General features: G+C 44.1%; 1 protein-coding gene across 1 annotated transcript in view; it reads right to left on the bottom strand.

Annotated features, from left to right (window-relative positions):
- The window catches only part of SLC12A8 (solute carrier family 12 member 8), a 79,887-nt gene extending 76,429 nt beyond the window's left edge, over positions 1–3,458 (bottom strand). The window contains exon 1 of the mRNA XM_054972943.1: positions 3,247–3,458. Within this exon, the coding sequence (XP_054828918.1) occupies positions 3,247–3,366 (120 nt within the window). The 5' untranslated portion in view covers positions 3,367–3,458. The remainder of the gene's footprint in view (positions 1–3,246) is intronic.
- Positions 3,459–21,434: the final 17,976 nt, after the last annotated feature.

The following is a 21,434-nucleotide window of genomic DNA, read 5'->3' on the forward strand; positions in this document are numbered from 1 at the left end:
ACTAAGGTTACCAAGAATTCAGAGGGCAGGAGGGAGGGATGTATGCCTGCACAGAAGACCACTCGATGAACAACAGTTAGGTAAGTTAACAAAGGGTTACACTCCTACATGGAATGTCTTTGGAAATCCAATGAGGAAGAGGAAAGCTTAAGAGTGCTTGAGTCTGAAACATAATCCATAGCACAAGAATCAGGGTCCAAGTCCTTCTAGAGCCTCAGCAGAGACTCTTACGCACTTAAAGGTGCAATATATGGCAGTTGCCATTCAGAAAAAAAACTTACGACTACTGCTATAGTGCAGGAAAAGGAGCTGACTAAAACCCTTCTGAAGTTGTCAGTGGGAGTGAAAACATAGCAGATCCACACCAGAACAATGAAAACAGTGAAACAAGCCTGATGAGGCCAAAGAAAGGATAGATAGTACCACCATAAATGAACCTTGTGTGGCTAGCAGAACAATCTGCATGGTGAAAATGGCCAGGGGATAAAACATTTTTAAAAAGATTACCTTGCCAATAGATTAGCAAGAGCATTCCCCAATGACAAGGGCTCCCTGGCAGCAAAGGAGCAAACAAAGGGGCAGGACATGGACTGTCACAGTATGTAGCAAGGCCAAACAACCCATGACTCTAGGCACAGTATCTAGAGATAATGCCAGTTAGTTGAGGAAAACGTAATTGCAACGCATTGCAATGACATGGAGCATTCGCACTAAAACAGAATACAAGAAGTAAGGTATGTCTAGTACTCCAGATCAAAGTAGCAGTAGTATGACAAAATCATTTTGCAGAAAACCAGGAGTCACCTGGAGACATGCCCTCATAGCAGGGCCCCCAAATCGCAGGGGCAGCTTCTGTGATGACACTAACTTTCAGAAACACAGTTATGGAGGCATGCAAAGAAACCGTCATAAATACTTTTTATATATTGCTGACTCCTCCCAGAATTCTTGGCGTTAAGTAAAAATTAGATGCCTTAACCAGTGGAGGGCTTGCAAGTACTTGAGAGGGAATCCCATTTTCTCCTCCCCCACTATTTCTTCTTTCCATTCCCTGCTAGTCCCCATAGCCTCTCCCATTTTCTGGCTTCTTTCTCTTCTTCCCACCCATTAGCTCACATCTTTATTTCTTCCCCCTGCCCCCCACACCACCCTGTATCTTTAGCTTTCCCTCCTTCTCTGTTCCTGGCAGCCTCTTCCTGAGAAAACTATGGCCTAGTTGGACAATGGTGGCTGCCAGGCCATGCCCAGTTGCTTGGTAGGAAACCTCAAATACTAGTGGGGGGTACCTCCTCTCCCTGCTGTATCCTCTTCCCTACAGTATTTCCTCTTTCTCTCCTCCTAGCAACCCTCATTCCCTGCTTCTTTCTCTACTTCCCACCTACCAATGCAACTTACATCATTCTAGTCTTTTCTATTCAATCCTCACAACAACACTGTGGGGTAAGTAAGCTGAGACTTTTTAACTGGCCCAAGATTACCCAGTTAGTTAGTTTCCACAGCAGAGTGGGGATTCAAACCTGGTCCCCCAGATCATAACCTGAAACTAACTACTACACCACACTGGTTTTTGTGGAATGGCTGCAGTTGAACAGTAGCAAGCAGAATGGCCTAAGTGAGACATGCAAGTGAGTCACATGGTAGCACCCATACTGCTCCCACCCCATCCCCCCACCTTTTACTGACAGAAATCAAGGGCTGAAGACTGCCAATAATGTGTGCTTGCTTAGATCATTCATTTCTTAAAGCAACAGCTGCTGCTTCTATTGTTTTGGGGCTTCTAACCCCCCACCCCACCCTGATAATTTTGTTTTAGATTTCAGATTTTTCTGCAAACCTTAAGCTTTTATTCAGGTTTATAGAAAGATCTGTCATGTCTGTTCATAGTTCCAGTTTCTGGATTTAGGTATCAACATATTTGGCCATGCCAAGAAGTAGATATATTGATTTTTTCAGACACCCATTGTTATATTTGATAATCCTGCTTGTCTGTGTCAGGAGGCAAGATGCTCTTCAATTATTAAGTACGCTGGAAGGCAAGAAACTTCAGTTATTCAGTAGGGAGAGAAAGGTGTATGCTACCTTGAAGACTGATTTATTGTAGTGTCTGCTTTCATGGCTAAAGCTTATTTCATCAGATATATCTAGTGAATCCTCACTAAGCAGATGTTATTACACAAAGGAATACAGAAAAGAAAAAGTGTAACCACAAAAAGAGCATGAAATGCAGTATACTTTTGCACATTTCTCTACAAAACTCAGAAATACTAGATAAGGATGGTGTTCATTCACAACCATTAATCTCATTCACAACCATTACACTGTATCAGTTTAAGCCTTATTAATAGGAAAAAACTGTTAAATTCTAATCCACCAATTATTTATGCTACATAATTTGCTAGTCTTTGAAGAGCTATAAAACTCTTTTTTCATATATGGAAGGAGAGCAACTTTAACTCACATTCATTTCTGCCATGGACTTACGGTTACTGGCAATGCATTAATAAGTATTTAAAGAAATTAAAACTAAAACTAATTATATCCCACAAAACTGTAGGTTATTTTCCATAACCACTTTTAACTGCTGAGGAAGTAATGACAGTGGGCTGGGTGGCAAAACTATACTTTGTTCAGAGTGACAAAATATCTCAAGCCAGCTCTGGCTGGACATTAGTGGTGGCACAGAGGCCTAAAAGATCAAATCTGTATTGCCTTGCATTAATAAGGACGCAGACTGTCTTATTCTTGTCCTCAAAGCACTTTATGCAGGGGACTGAGAATCCCAAGTAAATTGTACTGGAACTTGGAAGCACTTTAAGGAAGCTAATCCTACTCCCTTAAGTCTGTCTTTAACTATGAGAAACCAAACCAGGATCTTCTGCATTTTTAAAGTTTTTAGTCCCCTTGTTAGCATACAAATTTCCTGGTGCACAACTCTGAGAAATGAGTCAGGGTAGAGGGCCCAGATTGATCCCACTCCACCTCTCCAAACAGCCTGCTTGTCAGCAACTAGTATTCCCTCTACACCCTTCTTTTGTCCCTGGTGATAATATAAACAAATTATTACATTTCAACATTTGAGAATATTTTTGGATAAGTCTGAAAATGAATATAGATCAGTGTCAGAAGAGCTGTGAAATTATGAGGGCCATGAACAACATTGCTGCCCATTTGCATTTCACCTACAATATTGTCAAGTATCAAAAACCGAGGACTAAACGGCAAGGAAACGAGATCTTTTCATCATACCTGATGTGCCTCTTCATGAAAAAGTTCTTGCACGTGCCCATTGTTCATCATGCTGGTATTGCTCCTGGGCACAAATGGCCTGCCTTTCATGTTAAAGCAGTAGTTAGGGCGTGTCGCCATAAAGCCAAAGTCACTGGACACAGCACGAGGTCAGCTGTTCTGCACAAGTGAATTCTTATAACCATGGGTTTGGCACAGCAGAAACGTCATTGCTTTACTTCCCCTGATTCAATGGAAAGACAGAACAACTTGTCATCACGTTCACAGCTACAGACATAACAATATTATCACAGTATACATAGTGCAGTTAACCTAGACTAGTATCATACTGGAACCAGACATGCATATTGTAGCAATGTTAAGATATTAAAACTCCTCTCCTATTTCATCTTCCCTTTTCCTGACTTCCCACCCAGGAGCCAACTGACTTTCATCTCTTCCCCACAACCCCCATCTAATAATAATAACATTTGATTTATATACCACTCTTCAGGACAACTTAACACCCACTCAGAGCGATTTACAAAGTATGTTATTATTATCCCCACAACAATCACCCTGTGCAGTGGGTGGGACTGAAAGAGCTACGGAAAGCTGTGACTGACCCAAGGTCACTCAGCTGGCCTCAAGTGGAGGAGTGGGGAATCAAACCCGGTTCTTCAGATTACAGTCCCGCCACTCTTCACCACTACATCAAACTGGCTCTCTCAGCTTTCGTTCCTTCCCTCCCATTGGCAGCCTCTCCTGGGAAAACTCTGGCCTAGTTATGCAGTACCAGCCACTGAGCTGGGCTCAGGTGCATGGGGAAAGCCTACAAGGAACTACAGGGGACACCTCACTTTCCCCTGTATCTCCATCCATATACTACTTGCTTGTTCTCTTCTCCTGGCATCCCCCACTTTTCATGTTTCCTTTTCTTCTTCCCACCCCCTAACTTTCATCTATCCCAATCTTCACCTATATTATGTACTTATTTCATACATGCCCCACCTTTCTCCCCAGTGGGGAACCAAATCAGCTGTCATCATTCTCATCTCCTCCATTTTATCCTCACATCATTGGGAGGTAAGTTAGGTTGAAAATGTGTGACTGGTTCAAGGTCAACAAGTGTGCTTCCATTGTAGAGTGATGATTCAAACCTGGGTTCAAATCCTAGTCCGAAACTACTACACACACTGGCTTTCATGGGTTAACTGATGTTGAACAGTAGCAAGCAGCCAGGCCAAGGTGAGTCATACAACTTATGTGGTAACAAATCACTCTGTGGTTGCTGGATGGCCCGATAGGTCCTCCTCCCTCAAAAGTCAAAACAGACTTAGAAAGGGTTCTGTTTCCTACCTCTGCCTTTAACTGACAGAAACCAAGACTTGAAGGCTTGCAGTAATGTTGTGGTTGCCTAGCAATGGCTACTGATGGCATTAATTTCTTAAAGCTACAAGCGCTACTTCTATCATTTGGCAGGGGGGCGGGAGTTAACATCCTAATGTCTTTTTTTAATGTTAGATTTTTCTGTAATTCTGGGGGTTTTCTCAGGTATGTAGAAAGATCTGTTTTGTCTGTCCATAGCCCCAGTCTCCAGATTTAAATATCTACAGATTGGGCCATGATGAGAATTAGATATATTAATATGAGCAGGAGGATCGCCCTCCCAACCACTCTCACTAGACTCAGATTAGGTTAGATCTTGAGGCTCAGAATCTATCATCTCCCACCCCAATCACTGGTGAAGCAGACTTCTTGTACCTATTCTGCTTTCTAGCTGTCTTGTTGTTAAGCTATAATGCTCTACCCTGTGCAAGCAGCCTGTTAAGCAGCAATGAAGCAGTTATGGCTCATTGATCCCCTGATGTTCATTCCCTTCCAGTGGAAGGAAGGAATTCTGGCTGCTGTTTTTCAGTGCAACTGAAGCTTCACACTGGGGGGAAAAACAGCAGGAGCCTATGAACTCTCAGCAACAAAGACAGAGCTTTTATGTGAATAGCCTCAGTTATATAAAAGCAGCAAAGAAAATAACACATCAAGCAGGAAAAAATGGCTTCTTAAGGGGCTATTTTTTTCAAAGATTTAAAAAAAATATCAGGCAGACATTTTATTTTGTAGGTGCTCCAGCATTATCCCAAAATTGGTTAATGAAAGCTCTGTGAAAGTAAAACAAAAGCAAAACTAATATTGCTGTTCCTCTTAATTTTCATACCTTTTTAAAAAGATAATTTGAACTTTAAAAGACATTTGATTATATTAGCAAGGCAATTAACAAGAGAAAAATCTTTTTTTCTTATTTACTAAGCATGTTATGTAACATGATTGAACATATCACATGCCTTCATTTAACAAAAGCCTGTATTATAGTTGATTTTTAAGGAACGCTTTCTTTATGGAACCCCAGGAAGAACTAAATTAAAGCTTAGTGAAACTGCACTAAAACAGAAAAAGCCTAAGGAGGGGTATTGTGACTCAATGGTAGAGCATTTGTTTGGCATGCAGAAGATCCCAGATTCAATTCCTCCTCATCTTCCAAGATCAGCTAGTCTGGGCCATCCAGGTCAGGGCAATCAGGTAATAGGTGATGGGAAAGACTTCAGCCTGAGATCCTGGAGAGCAGCTGCCACTCTAAGTAAACAGTACAAACCTTGATGGACCGGTGGTCTGACTCAATATAAGGAAGATTCATGTATGTTTTTGTTAGATTCACACTATGATTTTTATTATAACTGTAGGTAATTGTTGTCCTCAAGGATTGTCTGGGAATTAGGTGTGTAAGTAAGGACACTATCACGTCCCCAGCGTGAGGGGCATTCGGCTGGCTCCAACTAGGGCCAGGGCTTTTTCTGCCCTGGCCCTGACCTAGTGGAACACTCTTCCAATGAAGATCCAGGCCCTGCGGGACCTTTTACAGTTCTGCAGGGCCTGCAAGACGGAGATGTTCTGCTGGGCCTTTAACTAGGGGCCAGATTTTTGTCCCCCTTCTGACCACCACACTCTTTCTGCAGCCACCCTTGAGTTATATCATGGTGGTGCCGGGGCTTATGATGATCTTGTAGTAGCCGATCTGTCTGACAGCACCTGAATTTTAATGTGCTAATATGTTAATAGGTTTTTATTGTATTTTAACAGTATATTTGTTGGAAGCCGCTCTGAGCCCGCTTGCGGGAAGAGAGGGGTATAAGTTGAATAAAATAAATAAAATCATATTAAGGAAAGTCTTTTGCAGAACTATCAAGCAGTTTTTGTAGCAGAACACCATGAGCTAAATTCATAGTTTACTTGAAATAACTGTTATGAAGTCCAGAGAAACATCCTGCCCATTGTAGTACAAACAAACAAAAAGTATTCTGCCAACCACATTTGTTAAAGACTGATCATGTTTATAAGCTTTTGCAAGTTAGACTGAAAATTCTGCGTTCAATTCATGATTCCTCACAGCAAGAATCAGTTCTTTACCAGCTTTGTGAAAAGTGTCTGTGCATCACAGAAAGTACAGGAGTAAGGGAAAAGGTGACAACCCAGAAAAAACTGTGTGCTATCAGTTTGCCTGAAAGAGTAATTCTGAGCACATCTCCTCTATTAAGCACTAAAGACATAATATATCTTTTAAAAGGTTTTGAAAATGTGCGTCAAATCTTCTAATCATGTTAAACACAATGTAACGTGCCAGCTGTTATATGACACAGAAACCAGCCTTACACCATGATAAATATTTAATAGGACTCTTTCCTGCTAAACCTGAAGTGCTTTCTTAGGGGATCAGGTACTGTCACCAATTTAGGAGGTATATTTGAGTGCAAAATACCTATATATGGGACAAATAAGGTTGAAGTGGAAGATTTTCACATCTGATAGGCAGAAAATGCACATTAAAAATAACTCTGTTCCATTTCTGTACATTCATACACTTTAGAACTAAAGTTGTTTCATATTTTACTTATTGTACCATCAGGGAACTTCAGATGGAATATACAGTGTTTCCAACAATGTCTCCCATTCACACAACAAGCAAACCTCTCCCCCCCGCCCCCCGCCGCCAACTTGCTTAGTTTCGTCAAAGAGGGCTCTAGCTAGGGCTGCCAATATCCTGGAGAGAGTAAAAAAGAAGAATGTCCTGCCGCTTTCATACAGGGTTAATGTGTGGAAACTGGCAGGTGAAGCTTTTAATGGCATGTAAATAAATAATATCCCATTAATATCCCTATTAAAGGAACAGAACATTCCCCCCCAGGTTGTTGGCAACCCTGGCTGTAACATGTATTTTCCAACCATATCCTGACCTTCTTTATATTTCCTCTAATGAAATCAGCTGCCTTTAAGATACCAGAACAATTAGCAAAAATTGTATTGTAGAGACAGGGAATCTACAATACAGAAGTTCCAGTAATGTCACTGGTATCTAGTGAAAGTGCTTCTGATCACAAATGGAAGCAGAGGTCAGTCCATAAATACACAAGCAGACAGTGGGAGCAATCATAAGATCTACTTAAAAGCATTCCTACTTTAGTTAAAGGGGCTTACACCAAAGTAAGTGTTCTTAGGACTGCAGCCTGTAGTAATGTAAGTTTTTCAGAAAAACAGTTTAGACTGTATTCAACAGTTCCCAAGCAATTTACTGTTTTTGCTACACTGTCTCACATGTGTAGTTTTTCTACACATGTCACTGTTTTTGCTACAGTGACATGCAAGAAAGAATATTTGTAAGATGTGCTGTCTTAATATTTTTTCCCCTTTGCCTCATAGAATACTCTTGCTGTCTTGGTTTCACCCACATTTACAGATACAGCAAACATCTCTACTGTTCTTCCTTATCAGGGCATCTGTGTCTTCAAACCGTAAAAATTCAACAGGTGACCTCTCTCCCCAGACTAGGAAGCACTTGCCCCTGTTGAACGTCTCTTACCAACGCCCCCCCCCCCAGCTCATATAAGGTACCTGTTCATCTTATTGTACCTCTCAGCCTCATTTAATACAAGAGAGAAGCCACGTTTTGTGAGAGGGGAAAATAACCTCATGCGCGCGAGAAAGTCTTGATTTAAACCTGACACTGGCCGAGGTGAAGCACTCGTTTACTTTGGGCTGCAGCCTGCAGCCAACCCACGCAAACCTGGTACATGTAGCGCGAGTGCCACAGACGAGCGCTTTCACCCCAGCCACAGAAAGCGGGAAAGCAGACCCAGCCTGTGCGGGCGCCTAGGGAAAGTGCTCTCGGGCGGATGCCTCCGAGTGCTGACGAGGCTTGACCTGGCGCCGGGCCAGCCCAGCCGGCTACGCCCGCGGCGCAGGAGTTTCCTGGATCCGGGAAACACCTGCTGCTGTTCCCCAGGCTCCGTCCCCCGCTCTGCACCGGCCTCAGGTCTGGGGAGGCGGCAGCACAACCGCACTGAGCCTGATCCGCGGCAGGAGAGAAAATTCTAGGAGGCTGAGCCTGCAGCAGCAAAGAAATGTGTGCACCGGCAAAGTCGAAGGGCGAGCCCAGGGGCACCTTGGAAAGTTCCTTCAAGCTGCTTTCCGAGGGAACTGCCAGGCTGCCCTGCTTCGGCAGCTTGCGAGAGTTCAGCTTGACTCGCAGCGCCCAGCAGCGACCCAACACCAGGCCCACGTGCTGTTCAGTGGCGCCCCCATCCCGCCACCAACTCCCATCCACTAACCCATGACTCCCCCGTCCCCAGCCATTCTCCAAGCTCACCGAGCGCCTCTTGGGCCAGGCCAGACGAGAAAGGGGCGCAGCTCCTCCTGGCCGTGTCCCTGCCCTCCGACCGTAGGCTCCTGGTCACTAGTGCCTCTGCTGCGCTGGCCTCCCGCGACGGTCCGGCACCCGAGCACCACGTGGGCCGGACTGGGGGCGGCCTTTTCTCGTACGGGAAGGAGGATTTTATTTTAAGGTGTTTGCAGAAGAGGGAGGGAAACGGCTACAAATAATTCGGTTAGTCCCTGCGATTCGTAACCCGATAAAGCGCATAACGTTCTGCCATTATGGAATTAAATTCGTGGCCAGGCCTTCATATTTCAGAGCTTTATGAGAAACACTAACTTGTTTATTTTAAAGTTCCATTCCCTTTAAACTGATAACTAAGGCTTGTTTTTCTCGAGGGAGGAGAGCAGCTGTTTGAAACTCTCAAATCAGAAGAATCAATACGTGTCAAACAGAAGACAGAGGCAGCCGTGCTGGTCCACAGGAAAAACTGGAGAGGGGGGGTATGGAATACCTTTGTTTAAGACCAACCAGATAACACAAAACAGCCTGCCGTGTCCAGAACTCTGGTGGTGGAGAGTGCCCTCAAGTCATATCTGATGTGTGTCATCGTTTTCATGGCAAGAGATTAACAGAGGTGGTTTGCCATTGCCTGCCTCTGCAACCCTGGTCTTCATTGGAGGTCTCCCAACCAATTATTAACCAAGGCGACACTGCTTAGCTTCTGAGATCAGATTCACCTAGGCTATGCAGGTCAGGGAATCCAGAACTCTTCACCATGTGAAGAAAAAAAACAACGAAGGGAAAGGATCCTTTCTTCCTTCCCTCTTTTTGTTTTTGAACATCTAGCCTACAGAAGAGTTCCAGACAATTCCAAAGACTGCACACATTTGGGTGGCTTTTGGATTTAAATGAAATGAAGGTGCTCTTGTGGCACCTTCAAGACAACAAGTACTTCCTTGCCAGACAGACAAATGTGAGAGTTAAAAAAAAAGACTGGAAACAATGGGATCAAAGTGCCTTGAAACATGCATGTATAGTGGTATAATCTGGTATGCTGTTTTCTATACAAGAAACAATTTGTGGAGCTCAGTTACTATAGTAACCTTTAAAAGTGTTGAAGCCCAAATTGTCTTCATGAGTTTTGCTACTAAAAGTACCAACAATTCTGTGAGCTTACTCTGATCCTTGAGATTTTCTCTTCTCAAGAGTCAGAATTTCAGAGTAATTTGGGAGAGGTTTTTTTTTTTAAATCTCTGCCTTCTTCAGTATATAAGGCAACTTATTCCAAGTATGAAGAACAGAATATCAAATAACTGCTTTTCTATAGGGACCATAATATGTAAAGGAGCTCTAAGTAAACTTAACAGGATTGTAACAGAGAAACAGGCTGTTTTAAATCCAGAGGAGTTAGCCGTGTTAGTCGGTAGTAGCAAAATCAAAAAGAGTCCAGTAGCACCTTTAAGACTAACCAATTTTATTGTAGCATAAGCTTTCGAGAACCACGTTCTCTTCGTCAGATGTATGGAGGGCAGAAGGAAACTGGCTACAGTTCCCTTCTGCCCTCCATGCATCTGATGAAGAGAACGTGGTTCTCGAACGCTTATGCTACAATAAAATTGGTTAGTCTTAAAGGTGCTACTGGACTCTTTTCGATTTTGAGGCTGTTTTAAGAATTTATCAAAGACAGGCCAAAACTGAAGTAGAAAATGGACAGGATTCCAGAAGGTTACGTTTTGAGAAAAATGCTAACTGTCATAATGTTCCATGTGAACTAGTACTCAGATAAATTAGAAAGGTTCCTCCATGATGATGCAACCCTTTTACTAATTCACCATGGGTTAGATCCAGCTAGTTTTTCTGCTGGTGAACAAAGAGGACAAGGTAGACTTTAGACTAGACATGGGCACGAATCAAAATAACTTAATGAATCAGCGGCTCGTGGTTCAGTGCAGACGATGATCCCAAATAAGCAAACCGCAATGGCCATCTCCTGTTTCCTAACCGGTTCATGGTTCGTGGAGGCCAAAGCGGAGCACACCGGTATTCCCAGCAATACAGGAACAGTGGGTGATGCCGGCAGCCACTGGGCCTGGAGGGCACGGGGAGGAGGCAGGGGTCTGGCTGCTCGCTGGCGGCACCCCCCATGTGCCCTCCAGGCCAAACTGGAGCGCGCTGGTATTCCCTGCGCAGGCAGGAACGGTGGGTGCTGGTGGTGGCCGCCGGGCCTGGCGGGCACGGGGAGGTGGCGTCAAGCCACCTCCCCTCAGGGGGCTGGGGGTCTGGCTGCTCATCGGCAGCACCCCCCATGTGCCTGCCCTGCATCTGCGGGTCCTCACCCGAAGGTCCCACTGAGGAACAGTGCGGCGGAGGCAGCCGACAATACCCACCTTCCTGCCTTGACAGAAAGGACGGGAGTTGCAGGACACATTCCTACCCAACTGAAAGAGGTCCCGTCAGTCCCGTTGACAGGGGTGCCACCACATTGTCAACCGACTGTATCCATATACACAATACAATCGGCTGCGCGAGCGCAACCGAGCTGTGTAACCAAGGAGGGAGCAGTAACAGGATAGTCCCTCATGAAGCAGGGGCTGACCTGATCTGCCGTCCTGCCTTTGCGGAAAGTAGGGGATGGGCAAGACAGGAGGCATTGTTTGGATGGGTCAGAGTGGGACCTGAGAGGGGGAGACGGAAACGGGACAGCAGCAGCAGCAGCTGACATTGGCCACCTTCCTGCCTTTGCAGGAAGGACATCAGTCGAGCGACCCATTCCCCCCCTGCTCAGAGGGCTCTGCGTTTGCGATGGATGGGGGCACCGTGTGGCAGAACTATATGTGCAACAGTTCCTAAGCTGCTGCGCAAGTGCCCAAAGGAGGCTTCCATCAGCAGCATCACCCACCTTCCTGCCTTGCCGGAAAGGATGGGAGAGGACCTGTCATGTGGGGGGTAAGTGGGAAGATACCCCCGCCATCGCCAGGCCAAAGAGGAGTGCGCTGGTATTCCCGACATGAGAGGGAGAGGACGTGTCATTCGGACCAGGGGCCTGATCCCCCAGCCACCATGGATCCTCACCCGAGGGTCCCACTGAGGAACAGTGCGGCGGCAGCCGCCTCCTGAGCCATCACTCTTGAGGTTGTAAGCGGCGCTGTCCCAGACCTCGAGGGGACAACCTCCGCCAGCACAGCCTGCCGGAGCGCTCTGCTCTCACCAGCATCACCGTCAGGGCAAAGTGATCCTCCCACTGACCCCCGCTCAGAACAGCGGGTGGCCCCCTTTCTCCCCCCAATGGATGTTTCACTGGATGAGAAGGGAGACAGGCTCAGGTGGTGCCTCTTCAGGTGCCGAGTCAGGGCTGTCGAAGACAGGTGCTTTGGGTTTTTGCCCCTGTGCACCAGGACACCACAGGCATGGCACCGCACCACATGGGGGTCATCAGGAAGGGCCAGAAAGTGCCTCCATATGGAGGCCTTGTAACGCCAGCTGCTAACTGTCCCAGGGGAAGGAGGATGAATGGTTACAGGCTGCGCTGTGGGGCTGGACACGGACAACGGGGTGAGGGGTGGACTGCGGGAGGGGACACCACCGAGAGTTTGGGATGGGGACAGGAGGGATCTTTCATAACACACATACCATTCCTCCAGGGATCCATCGCCCACCCACCCCTCCTCAAAATGTTGAGAGAGATTCTATTCCCCCTGCACAAAGACCTCTTGGGCCTCCACAGCCCACGTAGGTGAATTGGGGGAAGCGGGAGGACTCCCTGCTGCCCCCGAGCCACACCCAAAACTGCTTTCCACAACTGAACCTGGAGGACTGCCATCACACTTTACCCCACAACCACCCTTGGCAGCCAACACAAGAGGAAGACTCGTTGTGCCACAAAACTAGAATTAAGGAGGACAGGAAAGGAGATGACTCTGTGTGCCCTCCGCCGCAGTGCCCACTGAGCTTGGCCCCAGGGCCTGGCAGCAGCCCTGGCACCAGAGGGAGGGAGGGACTAGAGCCCTAGCCCACTGCTCCCACAGACCTGAACAGAACAGGCACTAATAACACTGTGTGAGCCCTCAGTTGAGGTGCCCACTGAGCTTGGCCCCAGGGCCTGGCAGCAGCACTAGCACCAGAGGCTGGGGCTACAGCTATAGCCCAGCACACCAGGATGCCTGGGCAGAACAGGTACAGTGACTAAGAATAATAACAGTAGTAATAAGAATCATAATTAAAATGATTAGGATTGTGATAATAATACGAATCATTCAGTGAGCCCTCAGCCCAGGTGCCCACCTAGCTAGGCCCCAGGGCCTGGCAGCAGCCCTGGCACCAGAGAGAGGGAGGGACTAGAGCCCTAGCCCACCACTCCCACAGACCTGACCAGATCAGGCACTGATTAATAATAATGTGAACCCTCAGCCGAGGTACCCACCGAGCTTGGCCCCAGGGCCTGGCAGCAGCCCTGGCACCAGAGGGAGGGAGGGACTGGAGCCCTAGCCCACCACTCCCACAGACCTGAACAGATCAGGCACTGATTAATAACAATGTGAGGGGAATAGATTGCTGGCGCCTGAGTGTCTGGCTTCCCAAACCGCACCCGAACGCAACGAACCAGGCCTCTCCCGACCGCTGGTTCGTTGGCCGTGGACAATCATGAACCGATGGGTTATGACCGCGTGATCGCCATTTTCGTGGGTTTTTGACGTTCGTAATGCGGTTTGTACCCATCTCTACTTTATACTACCCAAAAGGCTATGCTGGGTATTATACATGTGGGGGCTATAGTAGGGCAGGGAATTAGGTGAGACTGAGTGAAAAAGTTATCTAAATCCAACACCATCTCTTTTTTCAAGCAAGGACTTACAAGAAAATAAATGTAACAAACTATTGTGTGGTGTGAGAAACTGTTGAAAGAAATAACTGTTCAATATCCTTCTTGTCAAGTTTGTTTTTTCAGACTAATTTATACATTGCTTGTTTGTTTTTACATCCACACTGAGGGATTGTAACATTCTCTCCAGTACACAGAGAAGAACAGTTTATGTTTAATCTAAAATCATGCAAATTATCTGCAGCTGTGCTGAAAACTTTACAAAAAGAAAAACCTCCATGACCCTGAAGCAGTAAACTGGAATTTAACAGGAAGAGGGGAAATGCTGTGCTTCTCTTGGCGGTATGCATACACAAAAAAAGGCAGAGCCAGGATCTATAAACAAACAACATATGGTCCACTCACTGGCCTTTGTCAGAAAAGAATCGCCACTTTGGGGAAAAAAGGATATTTCCAGTGGTTGAAAGTCCAAGGGCAGAATACTAGAAAACCTTGATAACCAAATGGTACAAAATAAGCCTGTCATGTTTACTGTGGGTGAAAAAAGACATAATATAAAAAGATAACTAACTCAGTGTGGGTCCCAGAGCTGCAGTGTGAGCCCAGCTTCTTAGCTTTTTAGTTTGAATGAAAGAAGAATCTATCAAAAAAAAAAAAACCCACAGGTTCATCACTGATCAATCTTGTCCCCTCCCCCATGCTTCGGGAAGGATGCCTTCAGAGTGCAGCATGTCCATTCGTCATCATGTTTAAAATATTTTTTTTCTTTTATTAAGTGAAAAACTGCTTTGTGCATTGTGTGCACGGGGGAAAAGGTTTTTTGATGCAAGCAAGGCTGGGGTATTTTATCTTCACAACAACCCTCTGGGGTGAGTTAGGCTAAGAGAGAGTGACCGGCTCAAGGTCACCCAGCAAGCTTCCAAGGCAGAGCCTCCTGGGTCTCCAGATTCTGGTATGATTCCCCTCATACTCTTAGTATTTAGAAAAACTATCGACATTTGGGTGGGTCTGTTGCCTATTTTTTTGCCAAAATGTGGCCAGGATCTAAAATCCAATTTAGAGGTCACACAGGCTTCTCCTAAAGTAATGGAATTTGGGGGGGGGGGGCTTTTTTTCTTTGAACAGCTGGTTTTGAGCACTTACACCTCCCCAGTTGTGCTGTGTGTGGGTTGCAGTGTAAGAGGAGAGAGTTTTAAACATCCTTGGCCTTTTATGACTAGCTTCATAGTTCTTTGGATCCTGACCAATATGTGCACTGATGGAGGTGATGAAGCTGAATGTACTACAGCATTTGGTGTGTGTTAATGTATTATGTGTTGCCTTAGAAGTGAAGACCAGTTCAGATGCCCTGAATCAAAGCTGTTTCAGCTGAATCAAAGGTTTCATAATTACATGTCCATATTCTACTAATAATTCTTGCTAAATTAAATTGCTCAAATTGGCAACGATATCTATCACAAGCAAGACTTATGACTTGTAAAATCAACATGATTTACATTCTTGTTTTTAAAAGCTCATATAATAGTAAACTTTTCATACATTACAATCCTTGTAAATCAGATTGGTATTATCCATGTACTGCAGAGAAGCAAACCAGAAGATTTTGGTCTAAAGCAAGATTTGAACTGGCAACTTCCTGGTTCCCAGCTTAGTCCACTCTTAGTCACTGGCATAATTCACCCAACAACTTCAAACCTAAGTACCAAGAAATATGATCTGATCTGGAAAGCCAGCATTTGCCTAAAGAATCATTCTGGTGAAACGAAATGTGTCAGTATGCTGCTAGGGAATGCCACAGCAATGCTATCTGGTGGCTGGCTCGTAATATTACTTTAGGCTTTGCATGTTGTAACAGCAACAGCCTGGCTGCCTCTCTAAATCGCTATTATCACAGTGGTTAACTGTCCCATGGGATTATAATCTATGGTTTCATAATTATGGCAGATAGAAACACAGTCCACTTCATTATTGTTCTCTAAGGAAAGAAAAATTGTCCTGCAAAACAATCCTCAGGAAGAGAGTGACTCTAGTAAGTCACTAAAGGAAGAGCTATGGTTGAAAGGGAAAATGCAGGTGCTGGGGCCAGTAATGGCTCCATCGTATCAGCTACGTTGGATGCAATACTCTGCAAAAAAGCCAATTTAAAATGGCTTAATATTTATGATCACCACCACCACCTGGCATTTATATGGCTTTCATTGGTACTATAGAAAGAAATTAATTACTGGCTTATGTTTCCAAAGGGAGAGTGACTACTTTTTGTGATGAATAGTTTGGGCTGACTTACTTATGAGGAATAGGCCTATCACTATGTTTTGAATGAAGTGTCATTTGATGGGGAAATACCTGGGACCTCTCTCTCTCTCACACACACACACACGTGTTCCCTGAGTGACATTGATGGACATTGCAAATCGAGAGAGTGCAGCCCACATTATAACTAGAGTCTGGAACCCCAGATAAGGAATGACACTTTACAGACTTGACTATCTCATGTACATCTTGTCAGACCTTAATAGATGAAATCAGGTCCATAGTGTAGATATAACCCGAAGCAGGCCATCCAGTAGGAATAATGTAGTCATTTGAAGAGTATAGAGGAAACGCCAATATCTGAGATCACTTTCAGACTATCAGTGACTGGGATGCTGAAGAAAAAGAGAACATTGACAGCTGCAGGATCAATGCTTCTTGTCTAGCACAATATACTTCTGGATAATGATTTTTGGCAGGTTTTAAAACAAGCACCTTGGGCTAGAGTAAGTCAGATTGATCCAGGAACCCACGTCAGTAACAAAAAGATAACAAGAAAAAGGATCCTTTGCAGAACTGACAGATGTGAGGAGAGATGCCAGCAAAACAAAGGAGGTGGTCATGGCATTTGCCACAAGACAACTTGATTCTAATTTTTGTAAGATTTCAATGGAAATGTGTCAAGATGTCTTTTGCCAAGCAAGAGATGGAATCATTCTACTTCATACCTGTACGGAGAGAAGCACAAGGCAATGGTGTTAGGGTGAGCACAATCATTTTTCTGAACTGAAGGGGATTTGAATGTACATTGTGTATGAGTCAGGTTACAATCTATCAACTGGGACAAAAATAAATGAATGTTAAGAAGCTGGCAAAAAAATAGAAAAATGACATGATTTTACAATCTGACTGCAAAGGAAATCACAATCCACTATGAGGGGGAGGCCAATGCACTGAGAGAGACAAATTTATCAGGTAAGAAGAGTTGATTGTAGGGCTCTATGATCCCTGTGCTGATACAGAGCACAGGCAAAAGGAAATCCTTATTCTGTACCTGCTCCAAATCAACAAAACTCCACTGAGATCAGAGAATCAGCTAATAGGACTAGAGAGTGAATCCAGGTGAATGGTAATTCCGGTATGCCAAAAAATTATCAGTGTCATGCAAACAAGCACACACTAGAGACTGGTATACAGGTTTTGGGGAAGGACTAACCATTTAAAAATATTGATCTGAATTAATTTTAGTACTGGAAAAAGTGTTGGTAATGAGGAAGCTGCTCAATAAAGCTAAAAAATAACCACTTCAGAAACTTTTAAAAAGCTAAATGATTAACACCCTGTATTAAATAAATGTTGGTAACCTAATCTTCTTTTACAGAATGAGCTGTAAACTGTGTGTCTTGTGTCCAGCCCTTTATTTGAGAGGGTGGTGATATTGCAAGTTCAGGCTTGGTCAATTATGGTGAATATGGTTTATTACTATGGTTATTACTATGGTTTATTATTATTATTATTATGTCTAAAGTATCACACCAAACCATTCCATCCTACACATAAATCTTAGTGCCGTGCTGGCCAACAGGAACATGAAGGTGGCCTCTTTGGGGGATAAGACAGCTGTGTGAAACGGCACACAAGTTTGAGTGACTTTATTTACACTACAGATTTCTATTTCTTCTGCTCATGGTACACTTATAATTTTTACCTCTTATATTGTAGAAAACACAAAACTTGCCTGGAAGGGGCAGGATACAAACTGAACCAAACTAAATAGCCAGGCTGTGCAGGGTTGTTGAACATCTCATTAGTCTACTTGCAGCTTTTTTCACTACATAGTAACAAAAAAATTGCAGTAGGCAGTAACCTTGTTACCTGCACACAAGTCCACAGCTCCAAATAGGGACCAAAAAAAGAGGGGGGGGGGAATCCAAACTAGTTATATACCAGTTTGTAATGACCTTGTAACTCTAACAGATTGGATCCAAAAACTGTCAATGAAGCTCTTTGTGCAATAGATCTTCCATGCCTTTTGCAACCTGTCCACTGCCATCTGAAACTGAAAAATTACACCTTGACTAAGGTCAAGGACACAGGAGGCTGCAGTTCAAGGAGTGTAACCCGGAAATAACTGGAAACTCCTTCTATGCATGAAAGGAAAGGCTACTTTGTATTCAATGTTTTTGAAGCCTTGATCCTCTTGGAAAGTGTACTATTGTTATAGCAGGATAACAGTTATTGAGACCATAAAGACATTAAAATAAGTTACTAAAATAATCTAAGTATCAAGGCACCTGAATCACAATATTTTGTACCACTGGAAATTTCCAAACGGTTTCAAGAATGTAGTAGAAGACAATGTAGTAGAAGATAAGGAATATATGACACTCTAGATGATACTCTAGGGATTACCTTTGAAGATATAGAAATGTATTCAGCCTTTACACATTTAGTGGGAAAAGTTAAATTTAAATACTGTTTTTTTTTCAATAGACCAGTTTTAGGATAATGCTCTGAAGTAGAGATGGGTACGAACTTGAAAAAAATGAACCGTGTGTTTTTTGGTTCATATTTTGGTTCGTGCCCATCTCTAGTCAATTGTATTAACTGGCCATTATCTTCTTGGTAGGACTAGCAAGAGCCACCATGGGTCCTCAGACACCCCCACCTTCAAGCCCAACACAATAATCACTTAATTTGCCTGGCTTCACGGGCCCTTAGGGCAACTAGGGCTCCTACTTTTCTCCTCCTTCCTAGTTCCCTCTCCCCTGCAGCTCTGCTTTTGAGAACAATCCAAGACACTAGCAATTAGCTGCAAAGTCCTAGACATGGGATTTAGAATATTCTATCACAATTGTTTTCTTCCAAAGGTCCATCGCACACAACACCTTGAGATGTACAGCTTAAGTTCTGGTTAATATTTCATATTTCTGGAAGACATGGTATTAAAAATGTTCATTTCAGTTGTGGCATTGGAGTCTGCAATTCCCTCCCTAAGGAGAGAATTAATGGTACAGTTTTATCTCCCTCCCTAAGGAGAGAATTAATGGTAGTTTTAAATTCAAAACATTAATAGAACCATTTAATGTATGGGAACCTACTAGGACTTGCAGGGGGGCATCTCATCCTCCCCCCAACCATTTCCTCTTTCCCTCCCTGAAATCCCACAATCTTTCCTCTTCCTGTCACTTCCTCCCCTTCCCACCCATCAGCAAACTTGCCTTTATCTCTCCCTCTCTTATGTTTAGTTTTCCCCTCCCCTACTCCTGGCAGCTTTTACCCAGGAAAACTAGTTGCATGGTGCACAGATGTAGCATTTGCCAGGCACAGATGTAGCATTTGCAAGGGTCTCCTCATTCCCCCCTGAATCCCTTAGCTTAGTCTATTTCCCCTTTACCACCTCCTGGCAACCCGCATAGCATTTTCCTTTCCTGCTTCTCTCCTTCCCACCAACCCACCTTTTATCTGCCTCTAATCTTCAGCTATATTTATTTGCTTCATTTATATCTCACCCATTTTCCACAATGGGGACCCAAACCAGCTTACGTAATTCTTGTCTTCTCCAATTCAACAACCAAGTGAGCAAGTGTGAAAAACCCTGGAAAAGGTCATAGCCCCAAAGGAAGGGAAGGAAGATTTACCTGACTATGCCCCACCCTCCCAAGGAGGAGGGAGAAAGAGGCGGTGTGCCTAACCAATTGACTGAGTGCTGCTTTCCTTGCCTTGTACAGCTTGGGCACCACTTCCCTCACTTCAAGTGGACAGAGAAATGAGTCAGGGGATATCAGCCTCAGACACACATTTCCCCACCCCTATTTCCACTTCACATTTAAGAATACTTTTAAGTATGCAGGGGTTATGCTCCCTTTGTAGCTGAGTTACCTTTGATCCTAATAAACCCTTCTCCTGGACTTTTACCTTCTAAGGGATGTGTGTGTGTGTGTGTGTGTGTGTGTGTGTGTGTGTGTGTGTGTGTGTGTGTGTGGTGCCCTCAAGTCAGAATTGACTTATGGCGACCCCTGATTGGGTTTCCTTGGCAAGGAACTATCAGAAGTGGTTTGCCATTGCCTGCCTCTGCAACCCTGGTGTTCGTTGGAGGTCTCCCATCCAATTACTAACCAAGGCCGACCCTGCTTAGCTTCAAGATCTGACAAGACCAGGCTCACCTGGGCTATCCAGGTCTGGGTCTTCTAAGGGGTAAGAGCCCTTAATAGTTTAAAGCATCCTGGACTGGAGATAGGGCTGGGTGAGAAATTAGTACATTGCTCCAACCGAATCCCCCTTTCTCCATAGTGCTCTACATTGGGTTCCAGCAAACCAATTTTTCCTTTTTATTTTTCCACCTGACTTTCAACATTCTGTGGCTTCTAGGGGGGTAATGAGAATGCTCAATCCTTGTTTTTGGAGTATCTATTTTTTAAAACAATCGCAGTCCTGTATTTTCCTTCATACATAGGGAGTCCTCCAACCCTGCAGAAATCCTTTGTTGGTGGGTATCATATCTCACTGTCCTAAGAGGCCCCTAAGAGGGACCATCAAGTTCATTAGCAGGAAAATTTTCCAGAAAGCAGTGAAACCTCTGAATGGATACAGCCTACCTAAGAATATATTGTTTTTCAGGACCATGCATATGCACTTTATCATAGATCCAGATATACCAATACTTAAGTACAAATGGTTTTAGATACCCACCTTGTTCACTGTAGCGAGTCAAGTTAGAAAAATGAACAGGTAATCTGCACAATTCAGCATAACATACTGATATTCTAATGGATAACCACATAGTGCAAATGGAGTACTTAAATAGTCTGGAATACCTATGAACCTCTTTGTAAAATTAATAATAATTTGAATAGTTTATTAACTAATTTCTACACATTCATTCCATTTTTTATTCAATCTCAGGTTTAAATTATGTCTGCAACCAGAAGCCAGTTTCTCACCTTTTTAACAGAAGTGTGCAAATTGCACAAATGTCTCTTACTGGTGGCTGTATATGGTCAGTATTGTGTCTACATCTTCTATAATTGGTTGGAGAAATACAAACAGAAGAGTGATCCTTTCTGTTACCTGCTCTGGCAACCCAGGGAATATATGCCAGATATTTTCAAACTGCTGCTCATGGGAAAAGGTCGGTACTCACCTCTCTTTGTTCCACTGACACCACTTTAATTCTTGTTGCTGAGATGCACAATAGTCGAGGAGTACAGTTCTCACCTGATATAGTCTGTATTTAACAGCTTGTATTTTAAGATACTAAATATTATACTGAAAACAGAGGCAATTCTGAAACAATGATGTTTCCTAACCAACTTTGTTAAAGTTGTTTATATGCACTGATCTGGACACCAGGTATATGCTCCCATGGAACATAGATCAAAATGATATTCATCTGTTATGTTAGTTTAGTATGCAGGGAAGCCAGTCCCTGAA

The sequence above is a fragment of the Eublepharis macularius genome, chromosome 2 (genome assembly GCF_028583425.1).
Source record: "Eublepharis macularius isolate TG4126 chromosome 2, MPM_Emac_v1.0, whole genome shotgun sequence".
Lineage (NCBI taxonomy): Eukaryota > Metazoa > Chordata > Lepidosauria > Squamata > Eublepharidae > Eublepharis > Eublepharis macularius.